This window comes from Myxine glutinosa, chromosome 10 (genome assembly GCF_964187855.1).
Source record: "Myxine glutinosa chromosome 10, kmMyxGlut1.1, whole genome shotgun sequence".
NCBI classification, from domain to species: domain Eukaryota; kingdom Metazoa; phylum Chordata; class Myxini; order Myxiniformes; family Myxinidae; genus Myxine; species Myxine glutinosa.
In genome coordinates, this window is record NC_136270.1 from 61,638,670 (window position 1) to 61,658,049 (window position 19,380).

General features: G+C 44.1%; 1 protein-coding gene across 1 annotated transcript in view; it reads left to right on the top strand.

Annotated features, from left to right (window-relative positions):
• The window catches only part of LOC137434156 (double-stranded RNA-specific adenosine deaminase), an 85,640-nt gene extending 71,434 nt beyond the window's left edge, over nt 1-14,206 (top strand). The window contains exons 7-16 of the mRNA XM_068126876.2: nt 922-1,081; nt 1,193-1,286; nt 5,191-5,304; nt 8,819-8,949; nt 11,572-11,732; nt 11,913-12,105; nt 12,205-12,317; nt 12,435-12,562; nt 12,680-12,824; nt 13,069-14,206. Coding sequence (XP_067982977.1) covers nt 922-1,081; nt 1,193-1,286; nt 5,191-5,304; nt 8,819-8,949; nt 11,572-11,732; nt 11,913-12,105; nt 12,205-12,317; nt 12,435-12,562; nt 12,680-12,824; nt 13,069-13,170 — 1,341 coding nt within the window. The 3' untranslated portion in view covers nt 13,171-14,206. The remainder of the gene's footprint in view (nt 1-921; nt 1,082-1,192; nt 1,287-5,190; nt 5,305-8,818; nt 8,950-11,571; nt 11,733-11,912; nt 12,106-12,204; nt 12,318-12,434; nt 12,563-12,679; nt 12,825-13,068) is intronic.
• Nucleotides 14,207-19,380: the final 5,174 nt, after the last annotated feature.

Here is a 19,380-nt window from a genome sequence, read left to right on the forward strand (position 1 = left end):
TTATGTTTTCACCCCTGTCTGTCTGTCTGTCTGTTTGTTTGTTTGTCTGTCCGTTTGTGAACAAAATATCTCAAAAGGTTGTGGATGGATTTGGACGAAATTTGCCAGAGATGTAGTGTGTGTGACACGGATTAAATGATTACATTTTGGTGAAGATCTGGATTCGGATCCGGCTACTCGAATTTTTTATGTGATTCTTCACCATTGGGAGAATGGGCCAAAACGATACATAGGATATCTCAAAACGTTGTGGACGGATTTGGACGAAACTTGTTGGACAGGTTGTGTGTGTGACGAGGAAGAATCCCATAAAAACTAGATTTGTGAAGTGCTGCAGAGAGTGTTGTCCTTTTGCAGGTTCTCCCATCACAGCCAAGGGGCTCTGTAGTTGTCAGAGTATTCTTTTGGTTCTTGGTCACCTCACCTGACCAAGGTCCTTGCCCGGTTGCTCAGTTTGGTCAGATAGCCAGTTCTAGGTGGGTTCTTGGAAGTTCCATTTTCTTTCCATTTCCTAATGATGGAGCTCACTGTGCTCTTGGGAACTTTCATTTCATCACTCTAGAAATTGTTTTATACCCTTCTCCAGATCTATCTATGCCTCCTCAGGCATAGATCTGGAGAAGGGATCTGTGAAATATCATGTCTGTTGACCAAAGAAGAGAAGATGTCAGACCCACAACGATCATCTATGTGTTGCTGTATACATACATTTTTGGTAAATTCATCAAGTTGCATATACTTCACTGCTGCTCTGTATGTATGCATTTTTCCATACAAAGTGAAATTTTGCCAAGGAATTGATCAAGTAATGTTTCTGAATTTCTTATTTGGTATATAATCTCTAACCCTCCCCCTGACCCCTCACACTCTGTAAAAATCGAGACCAACATTACTTAAATGCCCTCCGCTTCTCTTTCTCAGACTGATTCGCTGCATAACCGCATTGCAGCATTGTGTGAGGCAACGTTCCGTGTGCTTGCCACGGGTGTCGATAACAAACAAAGTGGCCGGCTCGCCCTCGCTGCCGTTGTCATGATGTCGGCGCCCGAGGATACTGGTCGTGTGGTTAGCATGGCTGTCGGTGAGTCATTTAGCCAAGGCCGCATCTTTGACCATTAGTGGTCTTCCTTTGAGCTTTTTAAATCTTTGTGTATTTCTCAATTTTGAGCGTACATTTGATGTCTTTGTGCAGGTAGTCAATGTATACAAACAGGAGAGGTTAATCTTCGAGGGGAGCGAATCACAGACTGTCACGCAGAGGTTCTGGCACAGAGGGCCTTCAAACGGTACATATTTTCTGTTGTGGTGTCGTGTATTATTGACTTTGATTGGTAAAGCAAAATACTATGGATCCAATATATGGAGGGGGAATGCCTTGGGATTTTAAACTGGAGACAAAATCCGTTTAATGGAAGAAAATTGGTTAGAGCTTCCAGAGATTAGGATCTTGTATGGAGAAGGCACGAAGGCAGTTATTGATGGTGTTGGTCCACGAAGCGATGATCAGATGGGAGTTGGAAAAATGGGAAGCAAAAATGATTTTAGGAGATAAATTGAAGCAACAAATTGAAAGTTTTTAGCTGTGATATGTCGCTGATCTACACAAACTTTGCGTTGGTGTTGTTGTTGGGGGTGTCGATTTTTGAAATGTGCACCCAACAGCTTCTGAATCGCACCCACGTCTATCGCTTGATTCCACCCACTATAGCACCGAGATAAAATGATGGTAATTAAGCTTTACGTTATGCAAAGTATGAAAAAAATGAACTATTTCCAACTATTCTGTCATAGCCATAACGTGTAGTTTAAAAATAGCGTTATGTAATTTTTGAACAGCCCCACATTAGGGTGAAGCATTCTGTGACTTGCTCTGATATCACTGTGGTGAAGGCTGTCATGGGTGAGAGGTGTCAGCTGTCGACTTCATCTCTTAATCTGTCATTAAATGTGTGTTTCCCAATTGTGCTGTTCTTTTAAGTGCGCATTTCCCAATCGGCCCGTTACCAGATTTTGTCAAGTTGTGACTACAGAACGGTCATTCTTCAATAAATACATGGGTGAAACTCCTTCTGTATAGCAGGGAACTGCGTATTTTTGTAACGACCCATACAGAGGTTTCCGTATTTTCATCGTCAGAAAAGCATGCCGTGATTTTTGGGAATTGAGATGCTATTTTGATAAGCTAATTCGTTTCTTGACCATGTAGATTTGTGTAGATATTATCCGGGTACAAAAGCTTGCAAATGCGTTACCATGATCAGATGTCCACCAGGCAGGAGAACGTCTGTTTGTGTTGGCAAATACAGAATAGTGTCCATTGTTGGCGGTTTGCATCACCATTTCCCTCCTTTGAACTTCACGGAAAATACCGAAGTGCCGTCTTTGCATTGCAAGAAGTAAAGACGCGATTCTGCTGCACACAAATACAAAACCTGATGATGTCTGTTGGTAGCGGTGAAGTTTGTGACCACTTCGATAAGACCAATAAATCTTAACAAGGAACTTTGATGCAGGAGGAGGGGTTAGAATTCTTCGTTTCACCGTTCTCGTTTTTGAGAACGTTACGAATTTAACCTTCCCTGTGGATTTGCCATTAAAACCGGGCCAAAATGTTTTCTCACCGAAATGGTGCGAAATCTGCAATGACCGGTCACCACACCAAACCTGTTCTTACAGAATAACAGTTTGTGATAAGAAAGCACAAAACAACAAACGGAGAATCCCGGGGCTAAATATAGACGGACATGAAAACCGGCAGATAAATGAATAATGTACACTCGCGATCCGATAACGAGTCTAGTATCCACCAGTAAATAAATGAGCAGAAAACATAATCGGGCAGTGAATGCTCTGGTGTACATGGAGCAAGGGTGATTTCAGAAAACCCTCCATTACATGACCTGCGTGCGTGCGTGTATACAATATACTGCACAACATGGCTGTGTGTGTGTGTGTGTGTGTGTGTGTGTGTGTGTGTGTGTGTGTGTGTGTGTGTGTGTGTGTGTGTGTGTGTGTGTGTGTGTGTGTGTCCGTTCGCCATGGTATTTGTGGAGCTTTCTGACGTGGAATGTGATGCGCCAAAATGATCGTCATGGCCTGCTGAGTTGTTTGGGTTAATTAACTACAAATGATACGGAAGAATTCCCATATTGCTAAACAACCCATGTTAAGGTGTAGAGAGCAGTTTTCAAAAAAATTCTTCCTTTTTGTCCTTTCAAATTTTTCAAGTTGATGGTATAGAATGGCATACGAGCGAGGTTGAGTGACAAATGCACAACAAATGTGTCCATATGCTAAAGGGCTTCCTCCAGGCACATTGTAGACAATTCTCTCAGATGATGAACACAATCATATGAATGTCGCAGGCAAGACACTGGACAATGATGAGAATCCTCCTGAAATTTCGAATTCATCAACATCATTTCCTGTGTTTAAAATCCCATTGTTTACATTAAAATTAAATTTTCTGAATTGGTTTTTGTTTTTGATGAATCATAAGTACTTTCTACAAAATCTCAAACTCGAAGGGCATCCATTCTACATAAAGCTCAAACATATTGTGGGATAAAATGGGGATGTCGGTAGATTATTATTGTTGAATTGTAAACTTGCAATTTTGCCCCCTAACTAGTCCTCCTCTACTTCCTTCTTGCCTTTCCCCTCATCGACCTTTATTGTCAAAGAAAAACTTAAGTGAAACAATCCAGCAAACAAAGTTGCAATTGGGCGATAAATAGATACATTGTTGGGTGCGGCAAAATAACCCCTCCAAACCTCCATCAGTACCCTTAGCTGTGCTTTCCCCTCTGTAAGCATCTTTCTCTTCCTCTCTCTGCCAACATGGACCAACTTGTAACCACCCGTCCCAACTTCCCCTTCCTCGTATGTGGAGTACCTGCTGGAGTATTTGTTGGTAGTTTTATTCTCGTGATTAATTATTTTGAGTGTTTCATGAAAAAGCATTCAATGAAGGTCAAGCGATACCACTTGATACTACAGACAACGTGCGAGTGAAGCCGATTGGAGCATCCTTGACCCGATGTTGCCCTGGACATGCGGAGGATCACACGCGTGGTGAATCTATTTGGTGGAGTGCATGCCATTGGAATACAGCATAGGCGTTTGTGATTCATTTTGGCCAAATGACAACACGTCAAAAAACATGAACACAAAAATGATGAAGCATAAATAGAAAAGTGTTCAGTACTTTGTTAATGGCGTTAAGTTGCAAAAGCAGAAATAGAATGAATGTAAATAGGGCTTGGAATACCTGTATTGTAAACAAACACATGGTGCAGCCACATGTTTAATGGCAACAAGAAAGAACTGCAACGCTGCACTCAGCAGAGAGCATACCTCCTCCAGGCTGAACAGTTTACGTTTTGTATCCCACTGATAGGCCGGATCTGTATCCGGACCTTAACCAAAAGTTAATCGGCTTGTTCTTGTCACCTACCCAAGTCATCCACCAGATTTTGGCATAATCCGTACTGTATATTGTTTTTGGCCTCATCTCTCAATGGTGAAGAAGCACTGAAAAAAATATTGGATCCAGATGTTCACCAAAATTGAATACATTCGTCCTTGTCACACAGCCAAACCTGTCCATCAAGTTCCATCTGAATCCATCCATAACCTTTTGAAATATCCTGCTCACAGACAGACAGACAAACAAACATATAGACGTGAAACAATAATGTGCGTTCACCATTGGTGGAGGAGGTAATAAATAAACTATTCTGACTCGAGCTTAGAGGATTGTTGTGGTTGATCCCATACTCTATTGAGAGAGCGCATGAGCGTTCACGACAAGTCGTGATTGCTTCAGGTAAGAATTGCTCCTGGGCAGATTGCTGCGACATGGCAGGGTGTGGAAATTTCTACTGAGAAGCAGCAGCAGGTGTTTTATCAAGGCTTCATCCACTGTACCACCAAGTCATTCCAGATGAAAGCATGATGGGACCTTGAATTCCTTTGTTTAATTTCCTCGTTTGCTTCGACAGATGTGTGGAAAAGTCCTCAATTTTTTTTTTACCAATTCACAATCTTTACAAATTTCATCTCCCTATAACCAACCCCACCCTCCCCACCTCATCCCCTCCGATTAACACCATACCACACACGTCCTCTTTACCCATTTGCACACCCACTGTTTGCTGTGCCCATCCCTTTCTCTTTTCCCCCCCACAGCTTCCTTTACCGACAGTTACTCTCTTATGACTCGAGTGACCCTGCGACTATTTTTTGTCGCAGCAATGGTCATCTAAGTGTCAAGAATTCTGTTACCTTCCACTTGTATTTCAGGTGAGCATCTTATTGTCGATCCATGTCCTTGCAGCTACCGGCTGCTCTTTTGATGGCTTGCCTGCTGTATGTTTGCATTATTAGTCCCCTACCGGTGTACACCGGAGGGGACTATAGGTTTGCACGCCGTTCCTCCGTCCGTCAGTCCATCACGCAAAGAACAGTTTTCCGGACTTGTTTTTTCTAAACGCTTAATGCTAATGATTTCAAACTTGACATATGGTTTCCTCATAAGTTACAGATCAAGTTCGAACTTCACGACGTTTCGATCATTTTTGACAAAGTTATGGCACTTTGAACTTTGGAATTCTGATAATTCTGATGATCCTTAACTCAGTGCCATTTTAAGTTTTAATTTCCTTTAAAAACCAATTTCTCTGCAATAATTGGACCGATTGAGATCAAATTTTGACCGTAGGAGGGACTCGGTCTGTAGAATATTTTAATGGTAATTATGACGTCACAGGTCACGTGGTTCGGCCGCCATATTGTTTTTCGTGAAAACACGAAAACCCCTTTTTCTCTGCAACGGCTGAACAAAACCACCTTTAGAGGCCATTTTTCCCCGCAAGCGGGGGTTGGCCTTTTTCGGGAACTGTGGTTGTTGTTGTTTTTCGGTCCCCTTTTTGAAGCAATGTTTTACGGCCGGATGCCCTTCCTGACGCCAACCCTTTTTGCCGCCTTTAACGACAAGCAGGGAATTACCAGTGAACTGGTACTCAATTTGCCGACCTCGGAAGGATGACAGGCTGAGTCAACCCCCCCTGGCGTTAATTCAGCGATTGACCGGGATTCGAACCCAGGATCCTAGGATCCTAAGCCGGCACCCTAGCCGCTAGCCCAACACCAGGGACACCAGGGATAATCTGCTGAACAGATCGAGGCCAAACTTTGCAGGCAGAATCGCATACCCATGACGAACAAAAAAGTCAGCGAACATAACGTCATGCATCACATGGTTTCAGAGTTATGACGTTTTTAAGCATGAACCTTTAAAACCGAGCTCCTCCCTCATTTTTGATCCAGTCGAGGGGAAACTTAACAGATCTGTTCAGCACTAAAATGTCATTTTGGAATTTGCGATAGGGCACGTGGTTTGGCAGATATCTAAATTAAACGAAAAAAAAAAAAAATTTTTAATGGATATCTCTTGAATCGCCAGTACCTCAGACCGTGAGTTGGTAATAATTTATATAATTCACACCGTGCAATACGTGCAGGCCGCTACACGGAGCGACCTTGCGGGCTTATCAACGAGGCGAGGCGTGACACACATGTGTCTCAGCATACCTCAGATCAAGTTTGAAAACCAGCATCAACCGTGCATAAATTTGCATATTCGATCATTTTTAACAAAGTTATGGCACTTTGTTTATTCTAGAGTTCTCCTCAAGCCGCAACGCGCGCCCTCAGCCTCGTCTCGCGAACGTCAAAAGCGCGACACAGCGCGCTCTTTCAGGAGGGGCGGAGCCAAGCCGAACAACATATATATATATTGTTACGGACACGGCTTAAGATGTTGCTTGGCCGAGCGGAATGGCCGCCGCCGTGTTCGCACAGTTTACCCGATTACCCCCAACTCACCCGATTCCACTCGAACGTTGGCCAAATCGCGCTACACTAAATCAATGATGGAAAGGACACAACGACTGGGATAAATGAAACGACGCAAGGGGTACAGTTCTCAAGACCTCCGGAGGAGGATATAATTAGTGGTGGAGAAAAGTGGTAGATTACAAGGTAATGAGGTAAAGACACAGAAGAGATAGGCACTTAGACACAATCTTATCTATCCCAGACAGACCACAGACAAACGGAACAAGACTGACTTACACAGGGATTGATGGCAGGGAAGGACAGGCAGTCGATAGCACAAGGTGCACCTTGGCTCAGGGACAGGATAAAGCACGGTCCAGTCCAGAGATGCAGGGAGGTGGCGTCCTTCTCTCTCCAAGCTCAGCGCGCATCTGACGTCACCTCCCTCTTCCTGCGCATGCTCAGCGGGGAGTCACACGCCCTCGGCTCGTTGGCTCCGCCCCAGATGGGACCGGTCCGCCGCTTCTATTGGGTGCGGGGGTTACCGGGCTCCGCCCTTGACGAGGAGCTGACAGCGAGCCCCTACTTGGTAACCCCGTCGAGCACATGCTCGATGGCGGCTCGTTGGAAAGGCCTGGTGCACTCCCAACACCCCCTACCAACCAAGCCGGAGTGAGGACGCACACTCCCCGCGCCGCCGCCGTTGTTGTTGTTGTTGTTGTTGTTGTTGCTGAACCGTGAGGAAGAGCTGCGGGGAGGTATTGGGAGGTCCTAAACTTCCTAACGGTGCCATACAATCACATTCTGGTGCAACGAAGAGTCAGAATCAATGGAAACGAGTCTTTAACTGACATAGACTAAGAATAACTAGCAAGATGTTCTATAGTTGTCTACGTGAGATGCGGTGGACCTGGATGCGACATTTAATGGGGGAAATAGGGGGAGGTCGGGTCTACAGAGTGTTGTTTACAGAAAATGGGACTAGGGAATGGGGGATTGGGGATAGTTGGGAAGTATGGAGGAAATAGGGGAATATTTACAAGCGGATATGGATGGATGTAAATCCCATATCCGCAACAATATATATATACACACATCGATCATTGATCTTGAAAATCAACGTATTTTGTCGTGCTTCTGCTGACCTGTCTGCGAGGTGTATAAATCGAAGTGCCGAGTGCGAATCACAGGTGAGCCCGTCCTGAGATAATTAGTGATTGGGAACGATTCAGAACCTGTAGGTAAATAACCCTTGGTAATTTCCCCAACAGTTTTCCGGACTATAATTTGGAGTGCGGTAAGTCAAAGCTGTTAATATTCCTTGTGTACAATATGCTGTAATCGTGGACTGTTCTTTAAAATGCTTTCCTATAATAAGCATCAAGTCAAAAACGTTTTCACTGAATTTTGTTTCCATTGACACAATTCTTCATATCAGGCAAGAATACATTGAATTCACATACTTTACCAATAAATCAACAATACATCTAGGGAAGTTGGAGTGTCACCAACTTACCATATGCTTCTGTGCGTATAATCTGCATGAATACCTCTTTAAATATGTATCTGATACTCTGCCCTCTTAGCAGTATACACAGTACGCGTCAGAAGTAACCTAGCTTCCACGGTCCGTGGATAACCTGGTCAGGATAACCCGGTCTCACATCATCCGCGCCCACATTCAACCGTGCATAAATTTGCATATTTAATGAGGTTCGTCTGTCACACTTTGGTTTCGTGCGATAACTCCACCAAACATTGGCTGATTTCAACAAAATTTTGTACACACATGTGTCTCAGCATAACGCAGCTCAAGTTTGAAAACCAGCATCAACCGTCCATAAATTTGCATATTCGATCATTTTTGACAAAGTTATGGCACTTTGAACTTTGGTAGGGGACATGTATTGCAGCGCAATACTCAGAATGCTTGTTATATTGCCACCAGTGCTCACCCCTTATCCACCCTCTTCCCTAGCACTGCCCCCTGTGGTGATGCAATAATCTTTGACAAGTTGAGCACCAACTTTGCTGATCTTGAAGGAACCGAGCATCATCCTGTGTTTGTGAACAGCATGCAAGGCCGCCTGCGCCGCAAAGTACCACACGGTATCTTGATTTTGCTATTTCACCATACTAGCCATGAGCATTCTCTTAAGGCTCGTTAAAAAAGAAATTGCATTGAAGAAAAATGTCACTGACTGAAATTGGGGTAGATAAGTCATATTGTTCAAAAGTAGGTGAGGCTGTCAACCAATGTTTTCATCCCATCGAGGATACTGTGGTGCTCATTTCTTTCAGTGGGCTGGTTTATAATGATGGTGTTTTAACCAGGTGAAAAGAAATCTCACTTGCTTTTAAAACGCATTGGCATGTTGTAAACACTGATCTCTATCCTAACTGGATTGGAGGCTTAATCCTGACCGTTGATGCCACCATCCGCCCTCTTTGTTCACCGAAAACGGAATCGTACACATACAAGCACGCTCCACCACTGAATGCAATGCCTGCCACATACATAAAGCCTGTTCATGACTATTCCAGGATGATTTGAGCCCAACATATATAAAATGAGCACACACACCAAAGTTTTCTCTTGAAAATGAAATATTTTTCATTGTTTGCCCATGCCTAGACAAAATTACTCATTGAAATAATCAGCAATACAAACGATGTGAAATACTGCTCTTACAGTATCAAACTAGAACCGGCACTCGGTAGAGAGCATACCTCCGTCAGGCTGAACGGTTTACGTTTTGTATCCCGCTGATTGGCCGGATCTGGATCTGGACCTGAACCAAAATCGAATCGGCTTGTTCTTGTCACCCACCCAACTCATCCACCATTCGATCGTGTCCGTCCGTGTGTGTGTGTATGTGTGCGTATGTGTGTTCGTATGTTTGTGTGTTTGTGAACAAGATATCTGGAAAAGTTCTGAACAGATTTGGATGAAAGTTGGTGGGATGATTGCCCTTGGGATAAGGAAGAACTGATTCGTTTTTGGTGAAGCTCAGGATATTATTCCGGATCCATGAATTTTTTTGGGGAATTTTTCTTCTGTTTTACTGCATTAAAGCTTTTATTCTTATTCTTAAATGATGTTTTTCTCCTTTAATTCCGAGATATATCAAAATTAAGTCTCTGACAGTTAGGGCCTACTTTCTTTTTCATTTATTGTTTTGGGGAGAGGGGATGTTAAACAAAACGTATTATTCCAACTTGACCCATGGCGGGAGTATGCGCTCTACTGAGTGGCGTTCTAGTTTTGTCTGAATCTGGCTACAACGTTTTGAAATATCGTTTTTGGCCACATCTCTCAATGGTAAGTGAAGAATCGTTAAAAAATTAGACTTCTCGCATCCGGATCCGGGTCTTCACCAAAATCTAATCAATTCTTCCTTGTCACACACCTGACGTGTCCAACGAATTTTGTCTGAATCCATAACTTTATTGAGATATCCTGTTCACAGACAAATACAGACAGGGGTGAAAAAATAACCTCCATCTACCTTGGGTGGTGGAGGTAACGATCCAGCAGTTTTGAAATAGTCAAACCACTCAAGGGAAAAGTCTAAGTTGGTCAGGATGTGAAGCAATTTATTGTGCAAAGCCTCCCCCTCCACTCCCCCCCCCCCCCCCCCCCTCCGACCCCCACTGTAGGTTAGAACAGCAATTTGAATTTTTTCAGGATTCCGGTGATAGCTCACCCACTCTTCGTGAAGGGCCCATGTGATATTTAACATCCACCAACTAATGCTGTCAGAGAGAACACCTTGTGTAGCATCCATCCGAGGGACAACACACATTGATGCCTTTAGGTAACAAAAAGAATATTCAGTCAGTATGCCAACACTTGTGAAGAAGAACATCAAGGACCTCTCTGAGGACTCTATCTGCCAGGCCAATTGGCTCTCTGAAAGGACTCCGTTGATTGGCTAATAGTGTTCACACACTTGCTTTCTTATCATGACCCGATTTCCGCTATTAGCAAATGTAAAGAAAAATTAACAAGTCATTACAATACCGTCCCTCTGAAGTCTCCTTAGCACAGCTCATGTGCCTGTGTTCTCTTCTTCAAATGCAAAACGTTTTCCATTTTTGGGTGTAACGTTAGGAAGAAAATGTGGATTTAATTTCAATTTTTCTTTTGCATCATTACTAATATATTGATGCCTGATGTTGGCTCAACAGTTAAGGTGGCTGGCTTAAGATCTTAGGGTTTTGAGTTTGAACCCCTGTCGTGCCGTTGAAATGACACCAAGTGGCTTGATTCAGCCTGCCATCCTTCCCAGGTCGGCAAAATGGGTACTAGCTTCCTGGGGTAATAAGCCATCTGAGTATCATGCGTCAGAGTGCCGACCCGTCCAGGATTGTGCTCCTTAACCAATGAAACTGCCTCGCAGCCCTATGCGCCTCAGTTGATAATTACTGGATATCAGTAAATAATGAGCGTTTGTGATCACCTTGACCTTTTACTCGGTTACAAGTGGAGTCGCATGTTTTGAGATGCTCATAATGCAGTTTAATTCAAAGTTTCAAGTGGAATAATAAACATGAGAATGGCTTTGGTGGGAAGAGTTGGTAATTGGTAGATGGAGAAGAAGAATCCTACGAGAATAAAAAGAAGGAAAGGAATATTAGGGAATCGGGGTGGATTTGCATAACGCATGATGCAAACAGGGTCAGCTTTAATAGCAACACAGCAGTTAATTGGATAACGTGTGCTTGCAGGAGAAGGGACCGTTTTATTACAGGATGCACAAGGGATGAGTTCCACTTCAGATCCCCCTACCGGAACAGGCGGGCAATTTCAGTCGGACGACCCTGATTTATCTGCCAAGGATTCTGATTCTCATGCAGTGCCATCTTCACTGGCAACATTACCTTTCCAGGTGCACACTGATATATCCCATTAATGGGAATGCACATCTGCCTGTATTTTACTTCGATAAACAGCCAATGGGTTTGCTACAAGCCACAATTGTAGTTTTGAAAAATGTTCAAATGAGGATTTCCAAAGGTTTTTAACCCATGTGCCTACATTGCCTTCACATATACTCATGCTCTGGCAGGCCCATAAACCTGCTGTATCGCTGCCTTTCCTGGAGCTCACTTCTGAGGTTGTGGAGTCAGATGGTACATCTGAGTTAGCTCCTGGTTCGATGTCCTGCAGCGATAAAGTGCTGCGTTGGAATGTGCTCGGATTGCAAGGAACTCTGCTCAGCCATTTTCTGCTGCCTGTCTATCCTGCTTCGCTCACTGTCGGTAAGGCTGTCGTTTCCACCTTTGCACCGTCTTGTGTTTGATATCGGCTTGTTTAGCATACCAAATAGTGCCATCTGCCTACACGTATTCCTGCCGCAGGATTCCTGTACCATCACGGACATCTGACTCGTGCCACCTGCTGCCGGCTCGAGCCTGACGGTAATGCTTTTGCCAATCAACTGCCCGAACACTACCGCCTGAATCATCCCAATGTGAGTGCAACGGGATATTTATGAACAATCGTCACAACCCGACCCATCTTTTTACTCTCTTTGTTTTCTTTTTGTTCATTCTTACATTGGTGTTCCTGTTTGGTTTCTGGGAGGCAGGTAGGCCGAGTATCAGGAAAAGATGTGGTGCGGAATGCCGCTCGTGCCGAGGACACCATACTGAGCTGGAATCTTGGGGAGGGAGGGCCAGAGCTGCTTGATGGCGACTCCGGTTGGCCATTACCTGGGTAATCGCCATGTTTGCTGTATTTTTGTCAGACTTGCTTGATACTCGCTCGAATTCTTGGTATATTTCATCAAATGAAATTGTCTAAACCAGTTGTTTCCTTGGTTACTGTATGCAGCGATGTTGAACCAAGAATTCCATCTCGCCTTTCCAAGCAAGAATTGGCTCGCCTGTTTGTGCAGCTGTGCACCAAGTTTGAGCACAGTCAGGTTCAGGGCTATAAGACCTACGTTCAGGCCAAGAATGCAGCGGAGGTGCACCAGGTGGGTTTTAGATTACACGTATGCAGCCACATCCGTGTCGGCATTGCGCGCAGTCTTATCTGGTGAAAGGTCACGTATTGTGCAAAATCCTTTCATTGGCTTCACCCTCATAATGTGGTCAGTCTGCCTGTGACAAATGGTAGTTTAAAAACTGTGCCACCATCCCAACGTAATGTGTGCAATGGTCGTATCGAAATCTCACCGAATACTACTTTCCCTCTCGTACCATTTTCTTTCCTTGTAGGCTGCCAAACGCCACTTTGTCTGTCAAGTCGAGAGCCTGGGCTATGGCAGCTGGCAGGGGAAAACACCCGAATCAGAGAACTTTCCCCTGCCCTCCAACTAATGGATACCTGTTGCTCTTTCCCAACATGCCCATAAAACATACTGCATCGTTTCCACCTTGGTCACATGGTCCGTCTTTGCTTTGTATTGCTGTCTGGCCAGGTTCTCTGCCGCATGTTGTTTTAAAACATAAAATTAATGTGCTTAACATTAATTATTTAATTGGTTTTTTTTATTTTTGGATGAAAATGAATTTTGATCAAAACATTCTTTTAGTATATGAGTGATTTTCTTATGAAAAATAAATATTAGTGCAACATGAAAATGTGACCGAATTGTGCTCTTCTCATTTACCAAGTTAACTGGAGCAAGGTCGCGAGACCGAGGGAGGGAAAGCAACAAACGGTTTGGACCAGTGTTGAGGATGCTTGTTTGATTAGTCGAATAATAATGGGCCCGGCGTACAAATTATTATTGCGTTGCATTAGTTCATCTATGATAGACATACCACGTTGTTTGCATTCAAATATTAGGTGAACCTTCCTCTTCATTTAGCCAAATTTAAAGGATTATTTTATGATAAGATTCTTCTTGCATAATGTGTATAAAGTTGAGGCCTTTTTGCCAAGTTTAAGATTGGTCGTATAAATGGTTATCCTGTTTCGTCACCAATCTTTCCCCCTTATACACTTTGATATAAAGGATTTTGCTGAGACCTAAAATATACTGTACAGATTATAGATGAAGTGGTACAGATTTGCTCAAGGCTCAAGTCAATTTAAATCCATTTGGACAAATGAAGACCTTGAACATTATCTCCCCATTGGTTAACAGGTGTGACCCTACATTTAAGTTTTACAATAACCCTTTTCATTATGCATAAACCTGGCTTTGACACTTGCAATACAGAGCAAGGTATGTGACTAGGTAACAGGTGATACAAAATGCTCCTCCTCTCCATTATGTCATTACACCTTGTGTTAAAATTCCTTTGGAGCCTCATTTGTCCTTCGGTAATATCTAGTTAATTTGTAGGTTCTCTGGTGGATGTACACAAACATGCAGCCTTTCAAAATAAATATTAGTTTGATCCTCAATCGTTTAAGTGGTATTTCATATTTCTTATATGCCGTAAAGATGGGAACGTTTATAATGATCTACGGCTCGTGTGTGTGTGTTTGTTTTTGTGTGTGTGTGTGTGTGTGTGTGTGTGTGTGTGTGTGTGTGTGTGTGTGTGTGTGTTTTTTGTGTTTGTGTTTGTGTTTATATTTGTGTGTTTTTTTTTTTAATGACAACAAAGAAAATCACCGAGCATGGAAAATAATGACCGGCTGGTTTTAAAAGAATAATTTCAAAAGGGATTTACATTTATACCATTTTACTGATGGAAGATTAGGCCGAGAAAAATATATTTCCGGGTTCTGGTCAGCGCGCGCATCGATTTTGACCCTGCGCGTCAACGATCTTTTTTTTCAAATTTGGTATCGACGTTCGCGCACGGTTCTCCCCTACAAAACTGCGTTTAGTTTGTCCAAATCCAACCAGCCGTTCCAAAGATATGAGTAGTTTTGTGTACCGTGACGTCATGAATCCAACAGGGAAGTTACATGTGACGTCATCGTCTTAGTGACGTGCCCGCTTGGGTGGCAACTGGCAAAACATTGCTTCTGCCACCATACGTAAGGCCAGATAAAAAAAAAGAGTTGGTGATCGTCCTTTTTTTCTCAAAAGTTCGGGTAGGGAGGGAGGTTATTATTTTATTTTTATTTTTTCCCCTACTTTCCATTGAGTTTTGTTGACATGGAAAAATATGAAATAAAGACTCCTTTCTCCTCAAAATGATTTAATTTCTTCATTCATCTCACAGATTTACAGACATTGCCCAAATCTCTATGAAACACAGTGTTTGTGTGATTTTGGATGATGTTGAACGTCCTAGCTGAGCTCGGTAGTGAAAGGGCAAGACACCTGTACATGTATATCCACCATGACATCGGAAAAACAGATAAACACCATGCCCTTGGCACCTTGAAACTATTGAGCATGTTGAACAAGCATTCTGCCACGCTTTGGTACTGGCTTTGCAGTACAAATGTTACATTGAGGGTGTTGCCCTGCCTTTTCGACCAAATTCTCCTCAGTACCAGTGGACGCAGAGCATTTCATAGCCAGAAGAGTCGTACGCTAGCTAGGTCTATAGGGGAAGCACAGTTCAGATTGGCACGAACATAAAGATCAGCGAGTCTGGTATCCTGTCCTGTTCAGGATCGTCATCACCATTGTTGTTGATCTCCGTGAACACACTTCCACAGCTGTAGAGAATGGTGTCCATAGCAGCACGAATCAATAGATTTCAGCGGGAAAAATCTCACACAATAGCCACCATGAATGGCTAACGTAAAATGGGTGAAGTTGCTCGAGGCACTTGGACTTGCGACGCTCTGCGCAGCATGCACCGCGCAGCATGCGGTGCAGAACGGCGCCAAATTTGACTGTGAAAAGATCGTTTTTTATGATTTTTTTCAAAATAAAAAAAGTTTCGGGTCGGGTGTGTTTCGTAGGGTCGGGCGGGGACGATCACCAAGTCTTTTTTTTATCTGGCCTAATGGCGGCAATTTGAAACTCGTCTCACATATAAATTGCCCCCTACACGATGGTAAAGAGTTGTGCTGTCGGATGTACAGCCCGATTTCATAAGGGATCGGGCTTGTCATTCTACCGTTTTCCGGACGACACAACGCTAAAACGGTTTCATAGCTGCCTTGACTGCAGCTCTCAGGTGAGAATATGGCTCATGAGGTTGTTACCTTCGCTCGCGAAGTGAAAAGCAGGATTATGCATTTGGTTACGTACATGTGGAGTGTGTGTGGCGGACTTGTGGAGTGTGTGTGGCATACGTGTGGAGTGTGTGTGGCGTACTTGTGGAGTGTGTGTGGCAGACTTGTGGAGTGTGTGGCAGACTTGTGGAGTGTGTGTGGCGTGCTTGTGGTGTACTTGTGGGTCCACAGGCAGATGACGCAGCCTCAGTTTCTCGCAATACCGCGAAAACGCGTCAACGGGCAAGCTTCGGGCGTAAACTGACAGGTCCGTCTGATCAAACGACAGCTTTCCCGCCATGTTGTTTATGCCACCCAAGATGGCGGCCGGAACCGGTTGCCATGGACGACGCTCACGCGATGCAAAGCCTCTATCGGCTGGATATTGTCATTTATTGAAACGAAGACGTTCTTTGTTGGGTTCGTGTGAAGCAACCACAAGGCCTAGAGAGCTGTGGGTGGTCTCGTTAGTTAGGACTGGATCCTATCTCGTTTGTCATGAAGTTGTAAGTGTCTGTGATAACCTGGTGGACTGGGAGAAGAGATCGTGGGAGACCATCGGCCTGTTAGACCACTTGCGCATGCGCAGTGTTGACGCGATCGACGCATTGGAATGTTTGACGGTACGGCGAGGTGATCTCGAGAACGAAATAGCAGTCTATCATATGCTTGAAGAACTTAATGATTTTCAGAATAAATACGTTTTAAAATAACTTAAGCTTGTGTTCATTATTTACAAAAAGGCCTACCAGTCCCATTGGCTGTCTTTCATTTCTCTCTGGATGGCGCCACAGCAGATGAGGAGGACCGCAAGGCATGAGGACACAAAAAACCTCTATATGTGCAATCCATGCTTTTCAAAAAGAAAAAGAAAAACCGCATCGCCACATCAATTCTCGAACTTTGGTCTGACCAGAGACCAGCAATATATTTTTTTTGGCCTATAAGGGAGAATGAGGGTTTGTCCTTCTTTTACATGGTTTATTTCGAAATGACTGGTCGGAACAGTTTATTCAATGGTGCAGCCTTGTGAGCGTGCCAAAGTCTGAAGCTTCGGCCTCGTGTCAGGTGTGCTTATAGATATTTATGAGACATTGTACGATGTAAATGAACACTCGTTTTACTCTGTGTGCGTTACACATCACGTGCAGCACATTTCACCCCCCCTGTGCCTTGTATTTATTGTTGTTGTTTTTTAAACACTTCTGTACACCGCCCTTGAGGCTCAGTTTGCAAGCCACCATCTACAATTCCAAGGCTCTGTTTGCAAGCCACCATCTACAATTCCAAGGCTCAGTTTGCAAGCCACCATCTACAATTCCAAGGCTCAGTTTGCAAGCCACCACCTCCAATTCCAAGGCTCAGTTTGCAAGCCACCATCTACAATTCCAAGGCTCTGTTTGCATGCCACCATCTACAATTCCAAGGCTGTGTTGGCAAGTTACCGTCTACAATTCCAAGGCTCTGTTTGCAAGTTACCGTCTACAATTCCAATGCTCTGTTTGCAAGTTACCGTCTACAATTCCAAGGCTCTGTTTGCAAGCCAGAATCCCATTTGGATGATAGTCACAGTCATGCGGCCAAAGCTGCGTAAAGGCGCCCTCCAGGCGACTGGGAAATCCAAAGGCGCCCTCCAGCCGACTGGGAAATCACACCATCGGGTATGGATGTTCCACAGCTCGCAGTCGGCGACACGCAGACTTTCCACTCAAAAGCCACGTCACACACACACACCCCAGATCGACGTCTGAATGCGGTGAAAATGGTCGAAACGAGATGAAACATTGAGCGAAGCGTAAGTCCTGCGCGAGTCAAAATGGCCGACGGCCCGGTCTCGTGGCGCAACAGCACAACGATGATGACGATGATTCTCTTCAGAATCCACCGCAAAACCTGACACGCAGGTTGATCTGTCACAGCGATAACAACTCTGTCGCAGGAAGCCCTTTCCCGGGAAACCAAAAGTTCACTCGTGACTCTTGCTCGCCAACGTTCGCTCCAGACCGCAAGTAGCTCGGCTTCTTCTTGTCCGACTCCACTCGCTCCGCCTTCCTTTTCCCTTCTTCCTCTTCGTCGTCCGGTTCCCGATCCGGTTTCCTGTTTCTTTTTAACACTAACTTTTTCACCTTTTGAAAACAGTTCATACACAATAACCCTTTTGAAAACAATAATAGTACATGGAACCAAAAATGTTTCAAGTGGATGAAAACCACAACGGAAGTGACGAATCCGTAACACTGTCTACAATTCCAAGGCTCTGTTTGCAAGCCACAGTCTACAATTCCAAGGCTCTGTTTGCAAGTTACCGTCTACAATTCCAAGGCTCTGTTTGCAAGCCACAGTCTATAATTCCAAGGCTCTGTTTGCAATTCACCATCTACAATTCCAAGGCTCTGTTTGCAAGTTACCATCTACAATTCCAAGGCTCTGTTTGCAAGCCACAGTCTATAATTCCAAGGCTCTGTTTGCAATTCACCATCTACAATTCCAAGGCTCTGTTTGCAAGTCACCGTCTACAATTCCAAGGCTCTGTTTGCAAGCCACAGTCTACAATTCCAAGGCTCTGTTTGCAAGCCGTCATCTACAATTCCAAGGCTGTTTCCAAATCACAGTCTACAATTCCAAGGCTCTGTTTGCAAGCCACAGTCTACAATTCCAAGGCTCTGTTTGCAAGCCGCCATCTACAATTCCAAGGCTCTGTTTGCAAGTCACCGTCTACAATTCCAAGGCTCTGTTTGCAATTCACCATCTACAATTCCAAGGCTCTGTTTGCAAGTCACCGTCTACAATTCCAAGGCTCTGTTTGCAAGCCACAGTCTACAATTCCAAGGCTCTGTTTGCAAGCCGCCATCTACAATTCCAAGGCTGTTTCCAAATCACAGTCTACAATTCCAAGGCTCTGTTTGCAAGTCACCGTCTACAATTCCAAGGCTCTGTTTGCAAGTCACCGTCTACAATTCCAAGGCTCTGTTTGCAAGTCACCGTCTACAATTCAAAGACTCTGTTTGCAAGTCACCGTCTACAATTCCAAGGTTCATGTGTAGCCTGTGTCTACAATAATGGTTCATGTGCAGCCTGTGGCTGCTGGTTGCATCATTTTCTGCAGGCACGCTGAGCCACTGATGCAATACCTCTATTACTTGTCATCTGGATCTCATTTTGCCGACCTCAGAAGTATGGCAGCTGAATCGACCCACCTGGTGTTAATTACAATGGTATGACAGGCACTCAAACCCAGGACCCTAAAATCTCAAGCCAGCCACCTTAACCGTTAAACCAACACCAGACTCTACTCAATGTAGATGAGATTTCACTTTGGGATGTCACAACCTCTTTAGATGGATTCAAAAGCCAATTCCTTTCCCTTTTGCTCGTACTGTATCTATATAATACGTTTGTTCGTCTGTCCATGTGTAACGTTATATTCCACCCGTTGGTTGGACAGCTGGCCTGAC